The following is a 23,967-nucleotide window of genomic DNA, read 5'->3' on the forward strand; positions in this document are numbered from 1 at the left end:
ATATCTGTGTGTGTGTGTGTGTGTGTGTGTAATGTGTGTGATTATAGTATAATATAGTGTGTGTGTAATAAAATGCTTAATTCAAAATACATGCAAATACTTTGTTGGGAATTCTCTTATTCACCCACCCAGATGAATTTGCGTAATATACAAATAAATCAATGTTAATATTTGTATAGGATATGATTTCATAGTTATTGTGCTGTTTTCTTCATGGGGCCTCAAAGTGTTGCTGAGGTTTTAGTCAGCATGTTCGGTGCTTATGGCTGAGTCTTAAGTATTTAATTAGTGCCAGCAATGGCTAATCTCTCTCTGCAGCACACACACACACACACACACACACACACACACACCTCAACATGTGACCCCATCACCGATCACTACAGGATTACCCAACCTCTCTAGCATGCTTAACCACATGGTGGCCTACTGTACAGAGGAGGACTTGTAAGAGCCGCAGTACTGCTTTAAATATATACAGCACTGTAGCTCTGAACAGTGCTGTTCTCTGTGTGTATTAAAAGACACTGCTGTACACTATATAAGTATAACATAGGCCTAGCTGTGAATTTATTTGCTTAAAGATATAAATATAACCTATGCAAACAGTATTAATAGCCTGTATTAGTCAACAATAATAATAAAAAATTGTGTTCTAAGTGTGTTGAACTTAAAATTGAATGTACGTTAAATCAGGGTCTTCAAAAGAAGGTCTGAACGTTACTGGGTCTTGAAATTATAGTTTGATCCCAAAATAAAGTTTGTGAAATAAATACACAGTTCGATTTCTAAAGTCTAAGCATCTTAACAAAATAAAAATACTTGAATCTATGCTAGTGAATGTTCATACTGTATGTCAGAGGGAATCCCGGCTCCGTTTCTGTCCTCTCTTCCACTAGAGGGCAGCAGAGATGCGGTTGTTCAAATTCATCAAGCATTTGTTCAATAGTTGCTAGTATATTCGCCAAAAAACACACTTCTACGATCAGTTCTGACATATATGTCTGAAAGGTTTGTTCTATCAGTTGCCTGAAAAAGCACTGTGTGTGTGTGTGTGTGTGTGTGTGTGTGAGAGAGATTTCAGAGAGTTGTTCACAGAACGTGAGTGGATTAGTGCTACATCTAGTGGAAGAGTTAGATCTGGAAGAAACACCTGAATGAAAAGAAATGCCATCTTAATGGACTAAACAACAACAACAACAAAAATAATAATTTAACTAAATAATAATAAACGTACTACAATATTTTCATCTTTTGTTAAAAAAAAAACTTTCAACATTGCACACTGAACATTTAAACACGTTACTTACTAAACATATGCATTTATGAATCTACACTAACCCTAGAAATACAAACTAGACCTACTAGAAATACAAATCTTAAACAACCACTTAAAATACAATAATAGGCTATACAATGTACTTTGTGAGTAAATTTAACCAAAGACCTATAATAATAATAATAATAAGAAGAAGAAGAAGAAGAAGAAGAAGAAGAAGAAGAACAAGAAGAACAAGAAGAACAAGAAGAATTTTTACAGTTTACAGAAGAGGAAGTAATATTTGAAAGCTTCCTGTCCTGAATTTGGCGGCAGCTTTGGCTTTTCGCTTGACGGATGAAAAGAGCACAATAAACACGAGATCCACGTGGAGGAACAGGACGGCAGAGGAAACGACTCCAAATCAACGGTAAAGAGAGAAACCCGTCGTGTTTGTTAAATATATCTAATTTAATCATGAATGAGTTAAAAAAAAAAAGCTGTTGGCTCATCTTGGCATTTCTTCTTTGATTTTTTTTTTTTTTGTACTTTACTTTAATACATACTGCAGTAGGCAAATACAACAAATCTCATCAAAGTGCTTTCATCGCATCTTTTGTCATGAACCAGACAGAGGACAAATGCTGAACAGTAAGCTACTTTGGATGAGTTTTTTTATTTTTACCATAAGATTCTCAGACTGGGCCTGTGTAATAACAGAAGTTTGTCACAAGAGGGCGACTCCACAATATCAATTAAACACTTATACCCTGATTTAGCTATTTAATCAAAACACAAGCTGTAGGTATTAGACAAAAATCTTATAATCATCATTATACACACACAATTTATTTTTATACTTATTTTGTGTACTGTTGATGACGAATAGCGCAAATATTTTTTTTAAATTGCCCATAAATGATCTAATTCATGATATAATACAACATAATTACATTTCCCTCTGATGAGGACAGGATCAAATGCAAAAAATACAAATACAAAGAAGATCATGTATCGTCTGACTTACTCACCTGTGTTGCAGATTAATATAATCACCGGCTCTAGCAAATTGCCTTTAACAACTTTGATTTTGGATATTGTTGAGGTGTTTTCCCATATGTCACTTGATAAACCAATAAAGTAACTAACTGAGAACCATCTGAAACAATATTCAGAAAAAATCTTAATTTATTTAATTAAAATAAATAAGAAATGTACAACACATACATGCATTCAAATGCATCTAGAGACAGCCGTACACCCCACAGCCATCAATAATATGATTATCAGTTTGTTGTTATCGAATCAAGAGAAGCTCTCTGGATGATTGTTTACAAGACAGCTTTTTTGGAATTTTTGTATGATGAAACATTGGGTAACAAATTTGTGCAATGAAAAACCTTGTTTCATCTCTATATAACATACCATGGTACTGTCAGGCTTCTTCTAGCTTAGATAAACCTTTTTGTAGATAGCATTTTGAAGTTACGACTAATCAAAATTCAGTACTCATACTGGAGAGTAAAATGGTTGTTCAGTCAGTTTTAAGACCTGATCTTTTCCGCCAGGAAGACAATTCCTTTGGCAATTCCTTTTAGCTTTTTGCTATAATGTACTCACTCTTTTGTTTTTTTTAAGCAAGCATTATTTTCCCAAAAACAACAGTAGTCCAGAGCTATGTTCAAGGTCTTCTCAAGTTATACACTTGCATTACTTGAGTAATAGACTCAAATTTAAGCCTTTATTCGCCAATAATCTTCCCTTACAAATCTCTCAGATCTCATTCATGCTTATTTTCCGTTAACAGTAAAATGTCACCGTTAGAAGAATTGTGCAAGGTTTGACGTTATGAAGCCCAGCGGCATTGTTTCTCATGTCACATGAACAATCCTGGCAGGACAAGTTTGAGGGAGGTGTGGGGGGACACAACTGAGATTTGAGGGTTTTGACAGAAGGAATATATGAAATCATAAGTTACATTGCAAAATTATCTTTTCCTGTAGTTCAAATGTGTTTTAAACAAACCCTTGTTGTCCAATACAAATCTGTATCTGCAAGTGAAAGTGACTTCACTTCCAATGGAAACTGCACAATGTCTAGGCTTCAAAGTTGATAGTCTAGTACTGGTAGTACAAGTGCTCAGTTAAAAAGCTGTGAAGTAAATATGAAATACTTTAGATTAACAATGAAATATGTATCTGTAATTTTGTGAACAGTGTATTTGCATTCATCATGACATCATCTTACTGTACACAGAGTTTCTGTGAGCCTGTCTGCCAAGACACTGGTGATAAAGATTCATGTCATATGAAAAGAAAGAGAGACAACTAGAAATGACAGCAAATAAAACATTCATATCATTGTGCCACCCTGTAGTGAAACTGTACAACTGCTCGAGGTTTAGGCAAGAAGCACTGGATGGTTTGGATTAGTGTGAGGTAAAGCATTTGGTTGGATGTGCACAGATTAAAGGTGATGTGCGCAATGTTAGCCGTTCTGGAACTTCTGCAGAATTAATCTCTAAATGAGACTTGCACACACTTTCCATTACTCTTACCATTGTAACCAGAGATCAGCAGGAAAACAGAAGCACATCTCATTGTTGCCATGGTTGTTCAAATCTAAATGGTAGCAAAATAGCATCCTTGCAGGACAACCAACAACTGTCAACTGCTTATGAAACTTAATAGGGTGCTTAACTTGAATTAAGTTCAATTATTCAAGTATTCAACTGCCACACTCCTAGGCACCTTCCTATTCACTGGCTGTCCTATGAATGCACAAAATAACTGATAAGCAGAAAATGCTAAAGTAGCTAAACAAAAAAATCTGACCTTGGTCAATTATTTGAAGTTAACAGAATATACGGCTGCCACCGAGACAGATGTGATGGTTTATGGGAACACTAATTCAGTGAGATTCAGTCAAGTGCGTGTGTCATTCTAATAAACAAAATAGCTTACTACACCTTTAATTGAAACTTATTCAGGAATGCACATGGCTGACATCCTAGACCTAAAAGGAGAAAAGCTTTCAGTGGTGTGTACAAGTGATGCTATACTCTTGAGTTTCGAGCATCTCCTGACATTTTAAAATTTAATGTGACATCATTTCTTCCCTTTAAATTTTGTGAATTCCACCCCACTAGTACATTCACTATTTAAGACCATTCGGTTAATTGTGAAAACATTCATCCTCTATGACCTCATATCTCTGTGGCTACAATTTTTTCAAAGTTCAGGTCAGTGCTATGGCTGTCCATGTCCATCTCTGTCCGACTGTCCATCTCAGCCGTTAGGTCCCTCAGAATCTTCTCTAGATCCTTGTTCTTTTTGTACATCTGTAGGTAATTGTACTGCAACTGCTTTTGATATCTGATTACTTTGTCTTTCTCTTTATTCCACGTTTGTCTCTCTTGCTGGAAGGTATTCATCATCTTATGTTTCTTTTGCTTCTCTTCCTTTAGTTCCCCTCTCAGTCTCTCTACTTCCTTCTGTAGGGCATCCAAATTTGAAGTCCCTCCATTATGATTTAATGTTTTACTGGCACTTGTTCCATCCTGGGCTTTCGATTTAGCTTGACCAGTCCCAAAAGCCTCCATCCGGGCTTGGCTTATCTGCAGTTGCAGCTGTTGTTCCTCAACTTTGGCTCTCATGGTCATTAGCTGCTGTTGCTCCTCTCTGGCCATTGCTAAGTCCTGCTTCATGCCCTTGATGTCCATTTCCAGCATGTTCACCTTCTCCCTTAGGAGGTCGGCTTCATTCTTCTTTCTTTGAAACTCATTCTTAGACACCTTTTTTTTAAAAAGATATCAAAGTCATATTTGATGGTACGTCATGCAGTAGTAACTACAAGTTAATCTAATATCAATGAATACAGACCTCAACTTCAGTGCTTCGCTGGTGAAGTGCTTCCTCATAATCCTTGATCTTCTTTTCCAGTTCTTCCATCTTAAATCTGGACTCCTTCAGAGAGGCTTTGAGACTGACAATCTCACTGAGTTTGTTTCCAACATCGGCATGGGAGTCCCTAAGTTGCTGCTTTAGCAGAGAAATCTCACCTGACTTCTGGCACACCTACAATATATATATATATATATATATATATATATATATATATATATATATATATATATATATATATATATATATATATATATATATATATTTAAAATAAAAATAATAATAAATGATTAATGTAAATTGGTTAAGTAGTTTTTGTAACAGTTTTGATCCCAATTGTCCCAACTGTTCAGCTTTTAAATTGACCTCTTTATCCCATTTATACACATTTGTCATTTTACAACATTAAAGTCTTATAGACTGACCTCCCATTGAGTCTCTTCTAGAGTGGGTACTAGATGTTTCTGGCTCTCATAGACTCGGAGTCGGCTTTCTGCAGTGTCCCGGTCATGATTAAGCTGGTCCACCTCCTCCTGCAGACGTTCCTTGTCCTGTTGAAGTTGTATCACCTGAAGCTGCAGTAACTGTTGGGCTCTCAAAGCCCTCTGAGACACCTGCAGGTTACACAAACCATCATTAAGATCTGCCTGGAGAAACCTGAAAAAAGCGTATTTGCTTGACCTACAAGGTAAGATAAGGTACTCTTATTGATTTTAGAGTCACACTAAACTATATGTTCACCTTCTCTTCTATGAACATTGTAAGCAGCTTACTTGACGGAGTTTTGTAGAACAGCGTTGTTTCAACCCCTCCATCTCCTCAGCACAGTAGCGTTGCTTTTCCTCAAATAGATGACAAGTGTCTGTCTCCTTCTCCTCAAGGCTTGTTTGTAGCTCCGCCAGCTCTGTTTCACGTTCTAGAAGTTTCACCTCCAGCTGCTGTATCAGTGATTCATCCATTGAAATTGGTGATCGGACACAGCCCCCCGAAGATGACGGTTTTGTTGAGCTTTGCTCTGAAATTGTAAATCTCTGTTCCAGAAGCAGCTCTTGGTTTCCTGAGAAATCCATCTTTGGCTCAGTGGATGAAACTGTCAGTTCTGCAGCAGTTATTTCTTTGTTTAGACTTCTTGCTCCTGCCACACTTTCACTTAGGACACCAATGGATCTTTTATTGCCATTTGTCGACTCAATGTTTGTTTCACTAAATCCATTGGCCCAACTGTTTCCACCATTAGTCCCACTACACATCCAGCTGGTTCCAGAGTTTCCATTCATCCCTGCTACACCCCACTGTGGGATCTGAGATGTGTCCATGTTTAGGGCTAGGCCTCCATGGCGTGCCATGTGGTTAGTTGAAGTGCTTAGGTTGTCCATCTGGCTGCTGCCACTGATGCTATGAGTGGGCAGGCTGGACATAGAGTTCCTTCCAGAGTCAGAGAAGGTACCAGAATTTGTCTCTAGCTTGGGGTCTTGAAGATCTTTTAGCCTGTCTATAGGACTAATCCTCTTGCCAAGGATAGTGCTCAAGTTGTTATGAGTCTCCACCGAGGAACTGCTGCTTCGAGGAAGAACTGGTTTGAAGGCAGTGGGTCGAATTAAAGCATTCTCTATACTCTAAAGAGAGAAGACAAAAAAAAGATAGATCAGTGTTTTTGGAATTTGAAGTGCACTACAACTAATTGATCATTCACTTTATGGCAGGACACTTAAAACCTATTGATCAGATGCTATCAACGTAATAACTGACAGGACATTACAACAAAACATTTTGCATAAATGATTGATCCACAAGACAATCTCAAGACATCCTAGTAATTTTCTTCTTACCCATGGAAGCATGTTTACCCCATGGTTTAGCATTAACTTCCTGATCTATTAAAACGGAGGCAGTTCAGAGAATGAGGTGCTTGCAAGTGCCACACCGCCATTGGACTGAATCTCTGGAGAGATCAAGGCATTCTTACCTCGTCAATCTGGAGGTTTAATTAAATGGAGCAGACACCGCTAAGCTCTTAGTGAAAGTGTCAGGGGCTGGTGGGGATTACTTAACATCAACTATACTTGACTGTTGTTTGATTTTGTGTGATAACAATGTCTGGGGGATGGGCCATCTTTTGGGTTTGACTGCTTGAAAGTGGACTGAACATGCTTCCTGAGCAGACATTTTGCTTTGTTTGAATGTTAAATGGAATTGTATGGAATTTGAATGTACTTTTTATAGGATTGAAATACTTCCATAATGCACAACAATATAAGGAGTGTAGAAATTAAACTCTTGATGATGTTATGTTATTTTGGCAATAAAAATTTACTTTTGTAGTTCAAACCTTGCTTATTCTCCAGTTTACTCTAGTTCTGTTACCTTTTCTAGTTTTCCAGACAGCAAAACTAATTCTGGTGGCCCTCCTCTCCTGTCCACCTCATTGTCCGTCTCAGTTGTTCTTCCTTGACTGTCTTCAGTTGTATTAATGTTAGCAGTTCGGGGCTTGTTGCTAACCTTGATGTAAAAGAAGTCATCATTTTTGCCTGAATGATAGCTGACTTTCGAGTTGTTGTTGGTGCTGCAATGATCCTGAGAGAAACCATACTTTAGAAGGCCATCCAAACTACGGCCTGTTTTCTTAGACTGAAGCCCCTTTTTGAGTTTGTTTTCAGAGGCTTTGCAGTGTTTGCTGTGGAGGCTATGGCCTGATATCAAACTGCTGACACTACCCATGTTTCCTGGACATCTGGAGAAAGCAGGTGGTGGTCTTGGTGGCGGCAGGTGTGTAATTACAGAATTTTAATCATGGAGGAAGGGCTGACGGACTCAAAGCCTTGTGTGGAGATCCCTCTTAATCCCATTTTGGGAAACCTGGTAAAACATGGATTTTAAGAAATGAAATGAGATGTCTCCTTTTGTCATTAGAGCAATAAAGCACCAAAGTCTATGCAGAATTTGTCTTGATGTTTACTTTACTTAACGTTCACTAGGTCAGCAAACAGGAACTACAGTAAGTTTTGTTGGCTCTTTGTCTACATGCAATACAGTAGGGGTAGACCTAATGGCAGTTATCCTGATTTACAATATGGAAACAATACTAAATGCAGTCTTTGAACTAGTACCAAGAACACCCTCCTCTTTGACAAACAAAGGCAAATGCAAGCTTGAGATTAGTGTGACTAGGTCAAACACCTATTCATATTACTTGGTCAGTAGGTCAAAAGACCTACTTCTTGTCAGGCTGCCAAAAAAACAATGAGTATGTTTACATGCACTTTGAGTTTGATTTCTACCTGACTAAAAAAGTACAAACCCATTTATTTTTAAATGTATATTATATATTTAATACTTTAAAAATATTTCATTTGCTATGTAACGGACAGACTTTAGCTTGAACATAATGGGGCAAGCATTATTTAGGGAAACAAACAAGAATGGTCTAACTTGCTTATGAGCTAACTTGCAGTACATATTAGCCTATATATATATAAGGCTGCATTCGTTGGACATAATATTGTAATCATGGGAGCCCACTAGGGAGATGGGACATGTCAGTCACCTGAGTACCAAGGATCTGTCACCAGCTACTCAATCTTCTTTTATGATTCATATGTGCTTAAAGCATAAATTACACATCCATAATCAACACATCATACTTTCCATCTGTCTTTCAGAGCAGATAGCGAGGGGCTTTCTGAACAAAAGACCTGCCGTGATCATCACACGTGGCTTTGTATAACTGGCCTAATTGTGATGGCTGATATGTTAAAGGCTTATTAGCTAGAAAAAACACTGACAATATGCCAGCTGTTTAATATCACATTATGAATTCATGCATTCCAAAGAAATTTTCTTTTTATGTTATTTTGTTGTAACTTTGCTGCGTTGCAGCTGCTTTTATATTAGAAAACCATATATGCAACCACATCTGTGTTTGTGTCCAATCTCTCCATATTCCATAAGTTTTGCTGTGAATACTGTTCCAAAATCGAATAAAACAGACATAGTAGGGGTATAACTATGTTAATGACATCTTAAACACTGATTCAACTGTCTATACTCTATCATCGCCAGAAGGATGATATTTCACAAACAACTTAATTATCATTCATGTGGTTTTCATTACATATGTGCATTAATTAAATATGATTATTCCGCATTCTTACAAATAAACACATCTGTTTCAGCAGAAGGACTTAATGGCTTTAGGCAGCCCTTTGGCAGTCCCTTCCAATGAAAAGCGATCTCATCAATGTCTTTGTTTAAGAGAGTCACACATATTTTTTCCTCGAGGCATGCCAAGCAGTGATGTAATTCTAATATTCTTCATTTATGCAGCACTGCAAATTAATCACAATGCTGGATTATTATTGATTCACACGTTCTTTTACAACATACATTACGTAGTTGTCATATATTAAAAATGCAATGAATTCCATTTCAAATAACTCCCATAAATCACTGGAACAAGCAAACAGTTCTTGTCAACCCATGGAGGAAGTATTTTTGTAATGCGTTCAAATAATAATACAAATGAACATTCATGAGAAGCAAGATGTATGCACTGCATATTATTTTTGTTATTGCATTATTTGTTCAAATAAAAGGTACAAAACAGTCAGCAAAAGTCAAGTCGCATATTGCATCGTGCTTTGACACATGCACACAGACCATGTGCTCCAGGTAAACAATCTCAGTTGGACCGTCTCAATGTCTGTCTGGCATCAGTAACCCAAAATCACCTCTTTTTACTCCGCTATTACTATCAATTTCAAAGGCTTACCAGAATAAAATAGAGGATAAAATGACACTTACTCTTCAAACAGATAAATCCGCAGTCACTTTGTTTGTCCAATCTGAATCAAATCTCCTTCGCATGCTCCCTGTGGCAAGTCAGAATGTGTTTGTCCTTGAGTGAACCACAGAATACTCTATAGTCTGCCTGTAAACGAGAGCCTACCATGCAAAGGGGGTGGATCTTATCACCATTCACCAGTTTTTCCCCCTCATATCTTTTTTTGGAAAAACCGTCATGCAAATGTTGCTGGGAGACGGGACTCCAGTGTCCCCTGAGGTCCCTTGGGGCAAGGAGGGGGCAGAGACCATTACACCTCTTTACATAAGACGTGTGCCGCTAAAGAGATTAACTCACTGCTGCTTACAATGAGCTGCGTGCCCCCTCTGTCACACTCTCTCCCGCTCCATCTTTGTCGTACACTAACACCTTAACATAATAATAATAATACACACAAAAAACTGCACGTTTTGTGACTTTCACTCATTTTTTATCGTTATCTTTTGCTGTTTCCTGTACAAACACATACACTTCTCCCAGTTGGCTCCCTTTGCTACCCTCCCCTCCTCTCTAAACTGCCCTGCACCCACTCTGAACAAACACTCCTCCAGGAAAAGAAAGAAGAGCTTGATGTTCCCTCCTTCCTTCTGTGTCTTTGTCCAGTGAAGTGTGCCTGTTTTGTATGAGGTTCAGTGAGCTTGGACATTTATTTAGGCTGAGTGCGACATTTACACCATAAAATAAATGACTCTCCAACTACCTCTCAAAAAGAAGTGTGTTGCCATAAAATGCACGAGGTGTCTTTTTGTGCAGATGTTTCTCTTTGTAAAAATCATCATTAAAAAGCCAAAACAGGGAAATATTTTAATAGCCTCCAAAAGCAGTTGAACATGCTTAAATGACCTTCTTGATACTTTCTTATTGAAGAAGTCACAATTAAGTGGCCCTTCTGCTTGGAAGTGGTCAGTAGCTGGTCCATCACCCTGTTTGTATGCTCATTTTGAAGTATTGTATCAGAATTGACAATTGAGTAAAGGAAATTTCAAATAAAAATGCCTTGATTGGCAAAAAAGTTTTTACACTCACTTAAGGTGGTTTTTGACTAGTGCGAAAAAGGGTTAATGCGAATAAATGCATTTTTTGAATAAATTCCTCCAAAGTCATGTGACTTTGCGCTATGGGATGGTAAATTCTGACTAACCAGTGGACTGATATCATTCCACAGGATCTAAAATGTTGTTATGGTCATTCGGAAATGCCAGCGCAGAAGTCTTAATTGCCTCCCAGAACTATTAAACGACTGCGTTCCCAAACAGCAGCATCCACCTCCAAAAGCAATAACCGCATTCCTTGTGTTTCGTCTGCTCCTTCTGAACTGAAAGTTATTTATTATATATGAAAATTATTATATTCAGTAGCTTCTCCTACTTTTCTTAGCGATGTATAGTGCCAGTTTCCCAGGAAGTGACAATTTTGTTCTCTTTGACTCGTTGGATGGAAACGGTGCTGGTTCACAAATGTTTGGTGCGATATTCCAATTTTATATTTTATAATATTTGCAAATGAATCTTTTTATAAGGATGTTTTTTTTTTTTTTACTTTAAAATGAGGGGAAAAAAGCTTTTGTAAGAATGTTAACTTTAAAATGTTAATTATAGATATGTACGATAAGAAATTCAATTTAGCACATTTGTTTTTAAGTCTATTTGTTAGGCTTGTTTGGATTCTATTCAAGGATTTTAAATAAATTATCATAAGGACTTTTTCCCCAACAATTGTTTTAAATTCTTGTTCTACAGTCATCACGTAACTGTCTCTGAAAACGATAAAAATATCTAAGAGTAAACTCAAAATGTCATAAAAACCACTACACAGCTATTGTTCTGCATCCAAGTTTTGCATCTGTGTACATTCATCTGAAGCGCATATTCAGCACCGTGGGGACCAGAACAAAGAAGGCAAACTTTCAGATAATCAATCTGGCTGTGAAACTCTATCCCATCTCTACGGATGCATCCCTTTGTCCAAAGCGGCAAGGTCGGAAGAATTGTGTTGTTTGGAGGGAACATTAGATTTGGAGTTCGCAAAACATTTTAGGCGGTAATCTTTAGTGGGGAAAAAAATGCTTTTTTGAAAGCCTTAGCATGGTTTTGTCACCCTACATCCCTTCTGAGTATTAATTTCATTGCACCCCAACAAGAAGTTATTTTAGGGGTGAAGTTTGATTTGGCAAGACAGCAGCAGAAGGCATGGTATTGATCCTTCAGATGCTCTTTGTAAGTGTTTAGTGGAGGAATCACTGTGATCAATATGCAAAAACAGGCTGTAGCCGTGGACAATGGACTGGCACATTTGCAAGTGTGCGAGGAATCAAAGGTCGCCCAGTCTACGGCTGTGGCCCCTCGGGACATGGGGTACAGACAGCACATTGAATACGTTTCTTTAAATTATGAATGTGGATTTAAGTGTCTAGGAGTTCCCAGAGGAGTTGTTGTTTAATATGGTATCTTGCTATGAAAGTGAGAGGGCAGCAGTGTAATAATGAGATATGCATTTATGTATAAAGACATAAGCCCTTATTGGTCACTTCAGAGTAGTACCACTTGATTTATGACATCTTCAGTTGGATCCAGTTCTCAGTCTCAATTGGGCGATGACTGATGTCATATGTGCCAGATGACTATTGTGAAAAAATAAGACATCTCCAATTGACTAACAGTATGTTTTAAACAATTTTTTTTATTTCTTATTATTTATAAATTAAATATAATATTGTCATATATCATTGTTATTGTAGAAAATTATTAATTTATTATATATTTTAAATTATAATTTTTCCATCAAAGTGCATTATGGAATTCACTTATCCACGGATACATGTATTGCTGGCTACTTTTTGCACACATGATGCCTTAAATGTTGTTTCTGAAAAGCGGCCCATTCTTTCGGGGGCAGAGCTGTGATTTTTGTTATTCACTGATGCCATAAAAGCACCATAAAATAGTTGTTTTCTTAGTTTAAAGAACATTTTAATAATCAGAAGAACCCCTTTCCACTACACACCTTAAACATAAAGGTTCTTTACTGGGTTTGATGGTTCAGTGGAGAACCTTTACTTCAATAGAACTTTACATTCATAAAACGATCTTCATAGTGGAAAAAAGAATGTTTTAAGAGAGTAAAAACATTTGTGCAATGAAAAGCTGTCATGGATGGTAAAGATTCTTCTTCATCGAACCATAAATGTCAATAAATTATCTTTATTGTGAGTTTAGCTGGAAGTATATGGTTTGTGAATTACATTTAATGTCTATATAATAACTGACACTTTGCCCTACTAAAGAAGATCCTTTGAGATTCATTTTCAGATTTTGACCTTTGAAACCCTGGTGCTCGTTCAGACACTATTGTAATCACGCAGCGGTAGGACTCATGATTTACAGTTTGTTGGAGAGTAGGTAATGCAGACTTTAGACAGCCGGCTTTGGCTCTTCATGCTCTCGACTGTTGATTCATTGTTCTCAGAGAATGATATGACCTAATCATACAGTCACTGAGCTGAGCTCAGCGGGAGCTGCGACAGAGCGTGTGTGCGGGAGGGGCTTGCCACTAATAGATGCTTAGATGTTATTGAGGTGGAAAGTCGAGCTGCTTTAATTGGCCATGAAAGACCTTTATCACAGACAGTGGGGTTCTTTTGAGAGTGTATGTGTGCGTGGTTTTGTTCCCCTCACACGTTCCACTTGTTTGTCAACCTATGTAGGACAAAGACATCCTATGAAAAGTGTGACCAGCAGACGTTATCCAACGCATGGCCAATCCATTACTGCATGCATGCATAGAGACTTGGTTTGGGCTGTTGTACTGTAGAAGATTTACTGCAGTCTAAACAAAGCGTACACTGCTGCACTTTACCACACCTGCGACTGCCAGATGGCTCCCATAGACTTACATCTGCACCGTTAAGAATCAGATCTTTCATTATGTATGTGTACTGTATATATATATATATATATATATATATATATATATATATATATATATATATATATATATATATATATATATATATATAATATGTATGATGATATGTCCCTATCATCATAAATCCTTATCTAGATGATATTGATCTATAGATCAATTACAAAAATGAGATTGTAACTGCAGACCTCGGTGTCCCGTGGGAATAATATTTTTCAGTCCCACAATCGGCTATGTGCTATAAGATAATGATATTGCTGCATTCTCCCAGCAGTCTGTATGAACACAAGTGATTATTAGCTAAACTGATAGTGCACTATGCATCCATGCGGTTCTTTTGCTCAATCGAATGATCTGTCACATGCAAAATGAGGCTCGGTAAAGTACTGTCTTGCTCTAAATAGGCAATCTGAGATTTTTTTTCTCTATTTCTCTCTACATTGGATGTTTAATGTTCTCTTATGGATTTATCCATCATCTAGTCAGGGAGGTTCAATTGGTGGTATATTGTGTGCAGCTGCTAAGGGTCCGTGGGGGAAAGTCTTGTTAGGCCCCTCTCTCCCTTTCCCTGTCTATCAGCAGATGTGATCTTATAACCCCCCCACCAAAAAAAAGAAAAAAAAGAAAACCTGAGCACAATGACCATCTGGAGCAAAGCCCGTCACTGTGTCCCAAGCTTTTACACATCGAACAACATGCCCCTGTTGATTTAGTTTCATTACCTTGCAATTTGTGTGTATTCAGTAACTGGTTTAAAAAGCAATAGGTTATTGTTTTTTTTGTTTTTTTTGCTCCATGTACCAGCAGTTATTTTATTTTTTTAAACCGTGCTGTCCACCAGTCTGAATTGTTTTACTCCGTTTTGGAAGTGTTTATCACCCCAAATATGCTTCTATTAGATGGCCTTTTCAGCAGTCACACTGCAGGACTTTCTGACACAGTAAGAACTTAAAGGGGTTATATGATGCTGGAAAAAAAAAACAATTTTTGGTGCAATGAAATGTGTTTGTGGTTTAAGGTAAAAAAATAAAATAAAAATAATAAATATATATATATATATATATATATATATATATATATATGTATATATATACATATATATATATACATATATATATATATATATATATATATATGTATATATATATATATATATATATATATATATATTCTACATACTGTACATTATTGTTTCTCCTCTATTTTACAAGGCTCATCGGTCTGAAAAGCGAGGTGTGCTCTGATTGGCCAGCTATCCAATGCAACGTGATCGGCCGAATACCTCAAGCATGTGATGGAAATGTTATGCCTCTTAACATATTGTGATGCCCTGTCTGACCGGAGCGACGAGACATAAACATAAAACTCATCATAAACGTGATCTAAACATGATTTCTAGTCGTGTTTTCTTTTGGAAGGCCAAACAAAGTAGTTTCACTTTCTCAACGAAACAGTGTCACACACCGCGGCCTTGAGTGAGCAGAGAACGAGCCATATCAGGGGTGTGAGGATGAGTCTTAACTTTTTTATTAAAAATATCTCTTTGGATTTGAGACTTTAGTCTTTACAACTTTACAGATCTTCTTTATGCACCAAGAGCTTGTAACACTGCAAAGAGATAGGAAAAATTAAACAGTTTACACAGAATAAAAAAAGCTAATCATTTACTCACCCTCATGCCATTCTAAACTTGTTTGACTTTCTTTTCAGCATTCTTCAAAATATCTTCTTTTGTGAAAGTCCTGCAGGTTTGGAATAACAGAGTGAGTAAATGATGGCAGGATGCTTTTTGGGTGAACTATCCCTTTAATGGTCAAACTGTGTTCACTTGCTTAAGTTTTCAAAGTTTTTTTTTTTTTTTTTTTCTATCAAATTAGACTTTTCTGGTTTTACTTGACTTTACAAAAATGCCCAATTAGTTAACTTTAATAAGGTTTGATGAACAAACAAAGAATATATTAAAGGCAAATTAACAAACTCAGAATTGATAGTGTTTCAGTTCTGAGCAGAAAAGTCAGACTTGCGAGAAAAAAGTCTGAATTGTGAGGTATAGAGCCACAATTAACTTTTTTGATTCTGTTGTAGAAACAATCTTTACTTTGCAATGTTGCACATTATTCCAGCACATGTATTAATATCCTACAAATAGTGGCCACATTATAAGCACATCTGACTGAAAATTATTATGTTAACTGAAATCTATAGGAAGTTCACAAGCTTGTCTAACTAAGGAGGCTGAGTTCAGTGGAGGGTCAACTGGCATACATGATCCACCAATAAGACCTTATTAGCAAACAGAAAATCAGTTGGGATTGGACACATTCATACCAAAATGCATCATGTATTCAAAATGCACCTACAAGTCTCCATGACAACAATAAATGAAGGCCTTTATAGGCCATTATTGATGGTTTCAAATTCCAGGCATTACCTTATTTTGTATACCCCCAATATACAACAGTGCACTCATCTTGTGCTGGATGATCTGAGATCGAGGTCTGAGAGAATTCACTGAAGAGTACATAAAATAGGTTACAGAAGGAGAACCATTTTAGCAGTATTTATTATATTAATTCTTAAACTGGACTGAGAGCAGCAAACATACAAGAATCCAATTGGACAGATTTCTCAAACTCAAGCTCTCAGCCACTTCTGGAGCAGTAGAGAGTAAATGCACTCTTGAAAGAGGAACTCTAAACATGAAGGGAGATGCATTACCGTGATGGAGTGAATAATTCAAAAGGAAGGACATCTCCTCCTCCAGCATCACTCAGAGTCCTCTCCAACGCCCACACTGCACTTTCTGACCCACTCTCGTATGCACGCCGACCACTTAGAGTGCTTAAGCTATACGCCTTTCTTTGAAAGTTAGATTTTGGGTATTGGGTATTGTGCAGAGGAGTAATAAATCAGCCATTATCTATGAGAAACAGCTCTTACTCTGTCTATTAGTTTTAATGACTTTAGACACTTTGTGTCTAATATTACTGTCAAAAAAAGAAATGAGTTAATTGCACTGTTGAGCCCCCAAATGAAGAAAAACCATAGGTATTGTGTAATTATTGAATCAACATTACACAAAGTATTTTTAATATTCAGTGTGCTGTCTGTTTTATCTCTATTGTTGAACTTAAGGTTACCATTAATGCTGTTCTGTCGCATATCACTGTTTTTCGGCATCTCATGCCATGGCTGTAATATTTTTATGACACCAAGTTAAATTAATAGTCATTTAATTTTGAAAAATATGTCTCAATCCTTCATTCTGTTCTGTTTTGATCCTTTCCATTAAGCTATTTTAACACGCAAGATATTTTGATATTTGTGATATTTTATTTAATTTATTATTATTATTATTATTATTTACATTTTTTAAATAATAATAATAATAATAATAATAATAATAATAATAACTTGTTGTTATTATTGTAGCTTTTTTATTCATTATACCAAATGAATGCATTACATTTTAAGGCCTATTTTCCAAGTAATCTTTCCAAGGTTATTATTTTAGCTTAGTTTTTAGTTTAGATTTTATTCATTTATTTTATATTAAAACAAATGTATTTTAGGGCTTCCAAAGTTAATCTATAATTTAGTCTTATTTAGCTATCATGGAAATTGTTTAAAAATGTTTAACAGTGCTAAATAATTTTTCAGCACAGTCAAGTGTATTGCTATCTATTGGCATTTTCATGTTTTATTCAGGTGGCCTAAATAAGTCTATTTTTTTTTTTTTTTAGTTAGTTTTGGAGTCATAAAAATGTAAGTGAATTTAGTTTCAGTTTTTCCCAGTTCATTTACTGGGGAAAACAGAAACTAAATTCAAATACATTTGACAATGCAACAAAACAATTAGCAAAAAAACAGGTGCCAGCTGAATTTGACCCTCAGTCTTACCACATGTTGTGTGAGTGAAGGGAAAATAATAATGGTGGGTTAAATTAGAGATCTCCACCGGTGGCCTTTGACCTTAGCTGTTTCGGATAAAGGTGTGTAGGAGACTGATTGAAATGCAGATATAAAGGCAGAGGAGGGAATGATGGAGGGGGAGCTGAATCTGGAGTTAAATGAAGGCTGTGTAGGTTGGATAGAGTGAAAGCGAGCTCAGCTGATTAAACAACCCAGCAACAGCAGCACTGAAAATGAAACTGCTGTAATGATGAATCATAAGGTTATTAAAACTAAACCTGCAGTACATTATGAATGAAAACTAAATGAAATTACAGAGAAAATGACTTTGGTTTTAGTTTTTTTTTTAGCCAATGCTGGACGATCTTGTCTTCTAACTGCATATTTTGCTCATTACAGCCAGATGGTGTAGTTATGATATCAACCAGCAGGGGCTAACAGAGCCATGGTAATCAGATTTGATTTATTCTTTCAAAAAGAGCAGTTATACAGGAAGGGAGCATCATGTAATTAGCATCACCATCAAAGTATTTCATGACACACTTGCAAAGGGCGACGGATAATTCGCTTTCTAGTAGCAGATTCCACACGGGCCTGCTGAAAACTGATGTGTTATTGAAGTAAACTAGTTCCATACTACCACTTCTAATAAGAGTAAGATAAGATGAAGAAGTGGCCTTCTTTGATTTGAAGAATGCAAAGATGGCCATTAACAATTTATTTCTATTATCATATTGCTGCTTTGCTAGGCTTGGATTGTCTTTGGAAAATTGATTAGATGTCATCAAGCATCTAGACTCTTGTCTCTGATTGATCTCTGCTGTCTGGCTCCTCGTAGAGTCAGCGACTCTCTGAAAGCCTAGAAGCCTCTGGAATCTGTCCAAAAGAAGTTTTAGAGCCCAGTGTATCTGGGAAATATACGCTCTGTCATTTTCATGAAATATTAACTGATATGCACTCCTCTCTGAATGAGCCCTGACAGATAGGAACCGCACAATACCACACCATTTCTAGATATGTATTTTTAAAAGATTCTGGTGGTGACCCTCATGAACCTAATTCAGATCTTTCTTTCTTTCTTTTGCTTGTTTTCTGCATAGATGTATAGGGGTAAATAGATAATATCTTTTTTTTTTCTGAAGAAGTACACTTGTGAAGGTGCTTGTACCAAAACATGCGTCAGTGTTGCAAAAGATCAGTATTTGGATCCAAAAACACCTTTTATTCTTCTCTTGAAAGAATGTCACTGCATGACACCTTGTTCAGTGCCAGTGCTAAACACCCCGACTGCATCTCTCACCCACACAAGATTTCATAAGCACACATGAGTAATTTCTGAAGGCAGGAAAGAACATGTCTTCAAAGGATTAACTGTGTGCATATGGAAAGCCAGCTCTAATACATCTGAATGTTTTGAATACTGTAGAACCAAACTGGAACAAAATCTTTCAAGAGGTCATAATATGTTCTAAACTTTAGTCTTGTAGACACAAGATTGTCAAAAATAGTTTAACTGGGAAGAGCTGTGCACCATATTGAGATATTGATCTTTTTGAAGGGAAATGTGTTTACAAGACCTTTGCTGAATATGTTTGGCATGAGGATAGGGGAGTGAATTGTGTTGGAGTTCCAGTGAACTGGAAAATAACTGACTCTCTGTTAAAACTGGATGATAAACTTGTCTATTCAGGGTGAAGTCGTACACCAACTGTTCCTCCCACATGCAGAGACAGTGAGAGAGTGTAAAATACAGAGAAACAGAAAGCTTCGTTCATACAGTTCGGATAAAGTCTCAAGTTTCACACAGCTCTGGTGCTTGTGTGTGTGTGTGTGTGTGTATCAGGGGAAGGCCAAATAAAGAACAGTTTAGCACTGCCTGATGGGCCATGAATATCATAAATTATTAATTCACAAATATCACATTTTCGTGGAGTTGCACAACATGATATTTTTCAACCTGAACTAACCCTGCTGTGTTATAGCAAGGTCATATTATCTGATGATTATCTGATGATTTGAAGAGACAGTTAATATTTGTATTACCCTGACAGTGTTATTTTCAAATACATTTATACTATTATATATTAATAATATTTTGAATGAGCTTTTATATGCTCCTTTTTTTCAAGATGTAAAATAAGTCAGATTTTTGTGTTTGTCCCTTTAAATGCAAATGAGATGGAATTGCTGCCTTCCTTTTCAGAAGAGGGCGGGGCTTCAAGAGCTCACACGGGATACTGGTGTTACCGTTTAACTGCTGGCCACTGTTACCTAGGGCTGTTGCAGTGAAGGAATTTCCCTTGTGGTAATTTTGAGTGGCCCAATAGCTCTGTGTTATTGCCATATGTATATATGTATGTGTGTGTGTGTGTGTGTTTGTGTATATATATATATATTTATATATATATACACACAGTATTTTTTGGTGACGATACAGATACCAATTTTAACAAACGCTTATTGGCCTATTCCGATACAGATATTTGTCAATTCCTCTCTTATTTGAAATTTTGCATCAAAATAGATAGTATTTTGATCATGTTTTAAATCAGCAAAGTTCAACAACACATGCATTACATTACACTTGCAGTTTTAGTGCTGCATCATCAAATTATTTCTAATGAACATGGATTGGATCCATTTAACATTCAGCAGGCCTACATAAATACAACAGAACAAAGATACATATTAAATAAACAATGTTTTTTAGATGTTCAGGTACAGAAATAAAGTAAACAAATGTAAAATAACACTTCACTCTATAAATTAAATACATATGAATCCTTTATAGTAACAGACTTTATTATGATTAATCTTCTAGTTTGTTTTTGTGTAGATTTTAATATTTTTTGTAAGTTTAAATATGTATGAGATCTCCTTTACTAAGGCGGGACTTATTTTGATGGGTTTAGTCTACGGGTTAATTTTAACCGTTTAACCGATAAGCGACCATTAAGAATTTTGACCAATTAATACAATCAGTGAAATGGTTAAAGTAATTTATTTATTTATTTTCAGGAATTTATAAAAAATTTAAAAAGGTTTGCTGCATGCTAAAATAGACCTACACTATGCATTAAATATACATAAAATGTGTATTTAGAGAGAAAAAACGCGACATTATAATACACTGTAAGCATAGCTAGGCTATTTTATGCAACATAGAGCGCCCTCTTGCGGCTGTAGATGGTAATGTTTTCTATTGGTTCTTGGTTTCTCTTGGTTCTTGGTTCGAAATAATTGCGACTTATAGTCAAGTGCGACCTACATATGGTTTTTTTCCTCGTCATGAAGTATTTTTGGACTGATGTGACTTATAGTCCGAAAAATACGGTAGTTGGAGTTTTGGTTCCTTGCTCAAGGGTCTCACCTCAGTCGTTGTATTGAGGGTGGAAGAGAGTGCTAGCTATTTACCCCCCCATCAACAATTCCTGACGGACTTGAGACTTGGACCTGCAACCTTTTGGGTTAAAAGTCCGACTTTCTAACCATAGGCCATTACTGCCCCATCACATCACATCACATCTCATCACTTTCTCACCAATTGATCCTCTGCAGTGAATGGGTCCCTCGACAGAATGAGAGTCCAAACAGCAGATAAACGCATCACAATAATCCACAAATAACCCACACGACTCCAGCCCAACAGTTAAAATTTTTTAAGTGAAAAGCTACGTGCTTGTAAAAATCTGATCCATCAAGTCTTTTTTTAACTTTAACTGTTGGTTTTGGCCAAAATGTAATCCATAATAATGCTTCCTCCAGTGAAAAACATAATCTCCTCTCACATCAAAATCCACAGACATATTTGTTTAGAGCTGCTTTGGACTGTTTGTAAACAGTCAAACAGTTGTAAACAGTTCATGATCTGTGCATTTTTCTCCCCTGATTCAGGCAAGACAACTTTTTTTTACCAGAGGAAGTGTTATTACAGATTATGGAAGTAAAGGTTTGGAGTAAATAACATTTTAATTCTGGATTTGTTTCTTACATGCAGCTTTTCTCTTCACAAGACATTCATTGAAGGACTGGAGTTGTGAATGTGTGTGTGTCAGATGAACGCATATCTTAACACCCATTCACACACTTACTCTCTAAAACTTGACTGTGCAGATTTCCTGTTAATCTCTTACCACTCAATGTAAATCTATGTATCTGTTTCCCTGCCTTTTCTGAACTCAAGGACTTATAAATAAAGGATAATATAAGGATATTATAAAGGATAATAAATAAACTGTTTTTAAGTAAAAACAAAACAAAAACAAAAACAAAAAAAACCCTGTGCTCCCACATGTCTTCAAGTACTTGTGTATTATCTGAACTTGTCTTGGCATGTAACAGACTCATGTGTTCACACTGTTATTCTCAGTAGACAGCATTACCTTCCCCCAGTTTGCAGTTTCTTTGAAACCAATGAGACAGGATGAGACATGCCCATTTACCTTTTTTTATGTCAGGTGATCATCATCACCGACTTTTAACCTTTTATAACTAATGTGTCGTAGTTAAATATTGCAAACTGGTTTATGACCCCTTTATGCAAGTTTTAACAGGAAAATGTGTTGTAAAAACATAATTTATGATAAATGGTTGCCTACAATAACAGTTGACCATGTAAGGAGATAAAAATGGCATATATACAGTAACATGGTTAACTGAGACAAAAATGAGTCTGTAATGCAAAATGCATTTTTAAACATAATCCATTGCAGTCTCTGTGGTCACTATGATCACATTTGCTTCAAGCTGTGGCATGATTGTTTTGATTTTTGTTTCTGTAAATTAGATTCAGCTACATGTTCCTCACAAAGAACCTTTACTTTTTTTTTATCATATTATGATTGTTCATCCTATTTTGTCCCAATACTGTTCCTTAATTTTCCTCATGAAAACACTCATATGATATTATTGTCACATGTATGACAGTTCAGCTGGCTTTCATTTAAGTTGATCAGAAATGATTAGTCATTATTAAAAATTATTACACACATAGTTCTGAAGAACTCTCCTTCAAAACACTGCAAAAAAACCTTCTTTCTTAATCCGTATTTTTGTCTTCTTTTCCAGTAAGAATATTTTACACCATACATTTCACATCCTTTGATACATTTCTTAAAGCAAAATTATATATTAAGAGACTTGTTTTCAGATAGTATATCTTAAATAATTGTTTTAAAGTATTCAATTAAATAATAATAGCAACAGCAATAATAATTATAATAATAAATAAAAGTTACTTTTTTTCTTTTCTTTTTTTTGGAAAAATGAAAACAACAACAACAACATTTCAAATTCTTCAAAACCCACAATAAATATCAAATGAGTAGTGACTCACCACAATGTTGTGTGTTGTTTTTTTGCTGTATTAAGTACCCTGGGGCTGCTCGTATGTTAATGGAGAACTGGAGATTGCAAGCATTCTCTCTCTGTCTTTCCTGTACTGTGGGTTGAGTCTCCACTGACTTCCATGATGTGGGTGTTTTGTATAATACCCACGAGCGCACAAACCCTCCCTCTCCTCTCCCTCCCTTTTTGGTTTATCTTTTTCCACAAATTCCTGTTTGCAAAAAACGGCAGTATAGTTTTTGCTTTGTTATCTGCAATGAATCTTTTATACTTTTGCAGAATTCTTATATTACCCCATGCGTGCATGCGTTTGGTCCTGTCCTGTCATGCCATCTACACTGTGTGGGCTGTGATCCATAAGGCACTATACTCATGTGCATTTCTACAGGTCTGCCAGATGGCGATCGACTATAAAACAAGCTGCATTAACATGAACCTCAGGAATCCCAGCATAAGCACTCGCGAGATAGGATCACGTCCGCCCTACAGTACATAAGGGCAATGACAGTTAAGAGGGATATGATACTTCAGACCTCCCAAGGGCCAGCTTTTAATGGGGCCATTCTTGTCTTTTCAGTACATTGCCATCTATTACAGCTGTGACCCCCAAAGGATGTGAATGGTGTAGAGATACTCTTTCTAAAACATCTGTGTCCTTGTGCAATGATGCTTTCTTCATTAATGTGAATGAGCAAAGTGTCATAATCGTTTTTTACCTATTAACCCACAACTCTTATATTTTGGATCAGAGAAAAGAATGACATAATATAAAGTCATTATCAGCAGCT

General features: G+C 36.4%; 1 protein-coding gene across 2 annotated transcripts; it reads right to left on the bottom strand.

Annotated features, from left to right (window-relative positions):
• Positions 1-2,428: 2,428 nt before the first annotated feature.
• On the bottom strand, positions 2,429-23,296 carry LOC128018457 (leucine zipper putative tumor suppressor 1). 2 transcript variants are annotated; one of them, XM_052603957.1, is made up of 6 exons: positions 23,169-23,296; positions 7,525-8,016; positions 5,934-6,776; positions 5,586-5,774; positions 5,140-5,334; positions 2,429-5,051 (listed from the first exon to the last, which is right to left on the bottom strand). In XM_052603957.1, exons 2-6 carry the CDS (start codon positions 7,876-7,878, stop codon positions 4,464-4,466), a joined length of 2,169 nt encoding a protein of 722 aa, XP_052459917.1. In that variant the 5' UTR covers positions 7,879-8,016; positions 23,169-23,296; the 3' UTR covers positions 2,429-4,463. The 2 variants fall into 2 exon arrangements, with proteins under 2 accessions (XP_052459917.1, XP_052459916.1); XM_052603956.1 differs by lacking the exon at positions 23,169-23,296 and adding an exon at positions 9,961-10,154.
• Positions 23,297-23,967: the final 671 nt, after the last annotated feature.

This window comes from Carassius gibelio, chromosome A8, assembly GCF_023724105.1.
Source record: "Carassius gibelio isolate Cgi1373 ecotype wild population from Czech Republic chromosome A8, carGib1.2-hapl.c, whole genome shotgun sequence".
In the NCBI taxonomy this organism is placed as follows: Eukaryota; Metazoa; Chordata; class Actinopteri; order Cypriniformes; family Cyprinidae; genus Carassius; species Carassius gibelio.

What these genes read in the sequence shown, in the direction of transcription:
- LOC128018457 (XM_052603957.1), bottom strand. Translation starts at nt 7,878, where the DNA reads ATGGGTAGTGTCAGCAGTTTGATATCAGGCCATAGCCTCCACAGCAAA. An exon ending in TGTCTGGAAAACTAGAAAAG is followed by an intron (nt 6,777 to 7,524) that starts GTAACAGAACTA and finishes TTCTCTCTTTAG; the next exon opens with AGTATAGAGAATGCTTTAAT. An exon ending in GTTCTACAAAACTCCGTCAA is followed by an intron (nt 5,775 to 5,933) that starts GTAAGCTGCTTA and finishes TGTAACCTGCAG; the next exon opens with GTGTCTCAGAGGGCTTTGAG.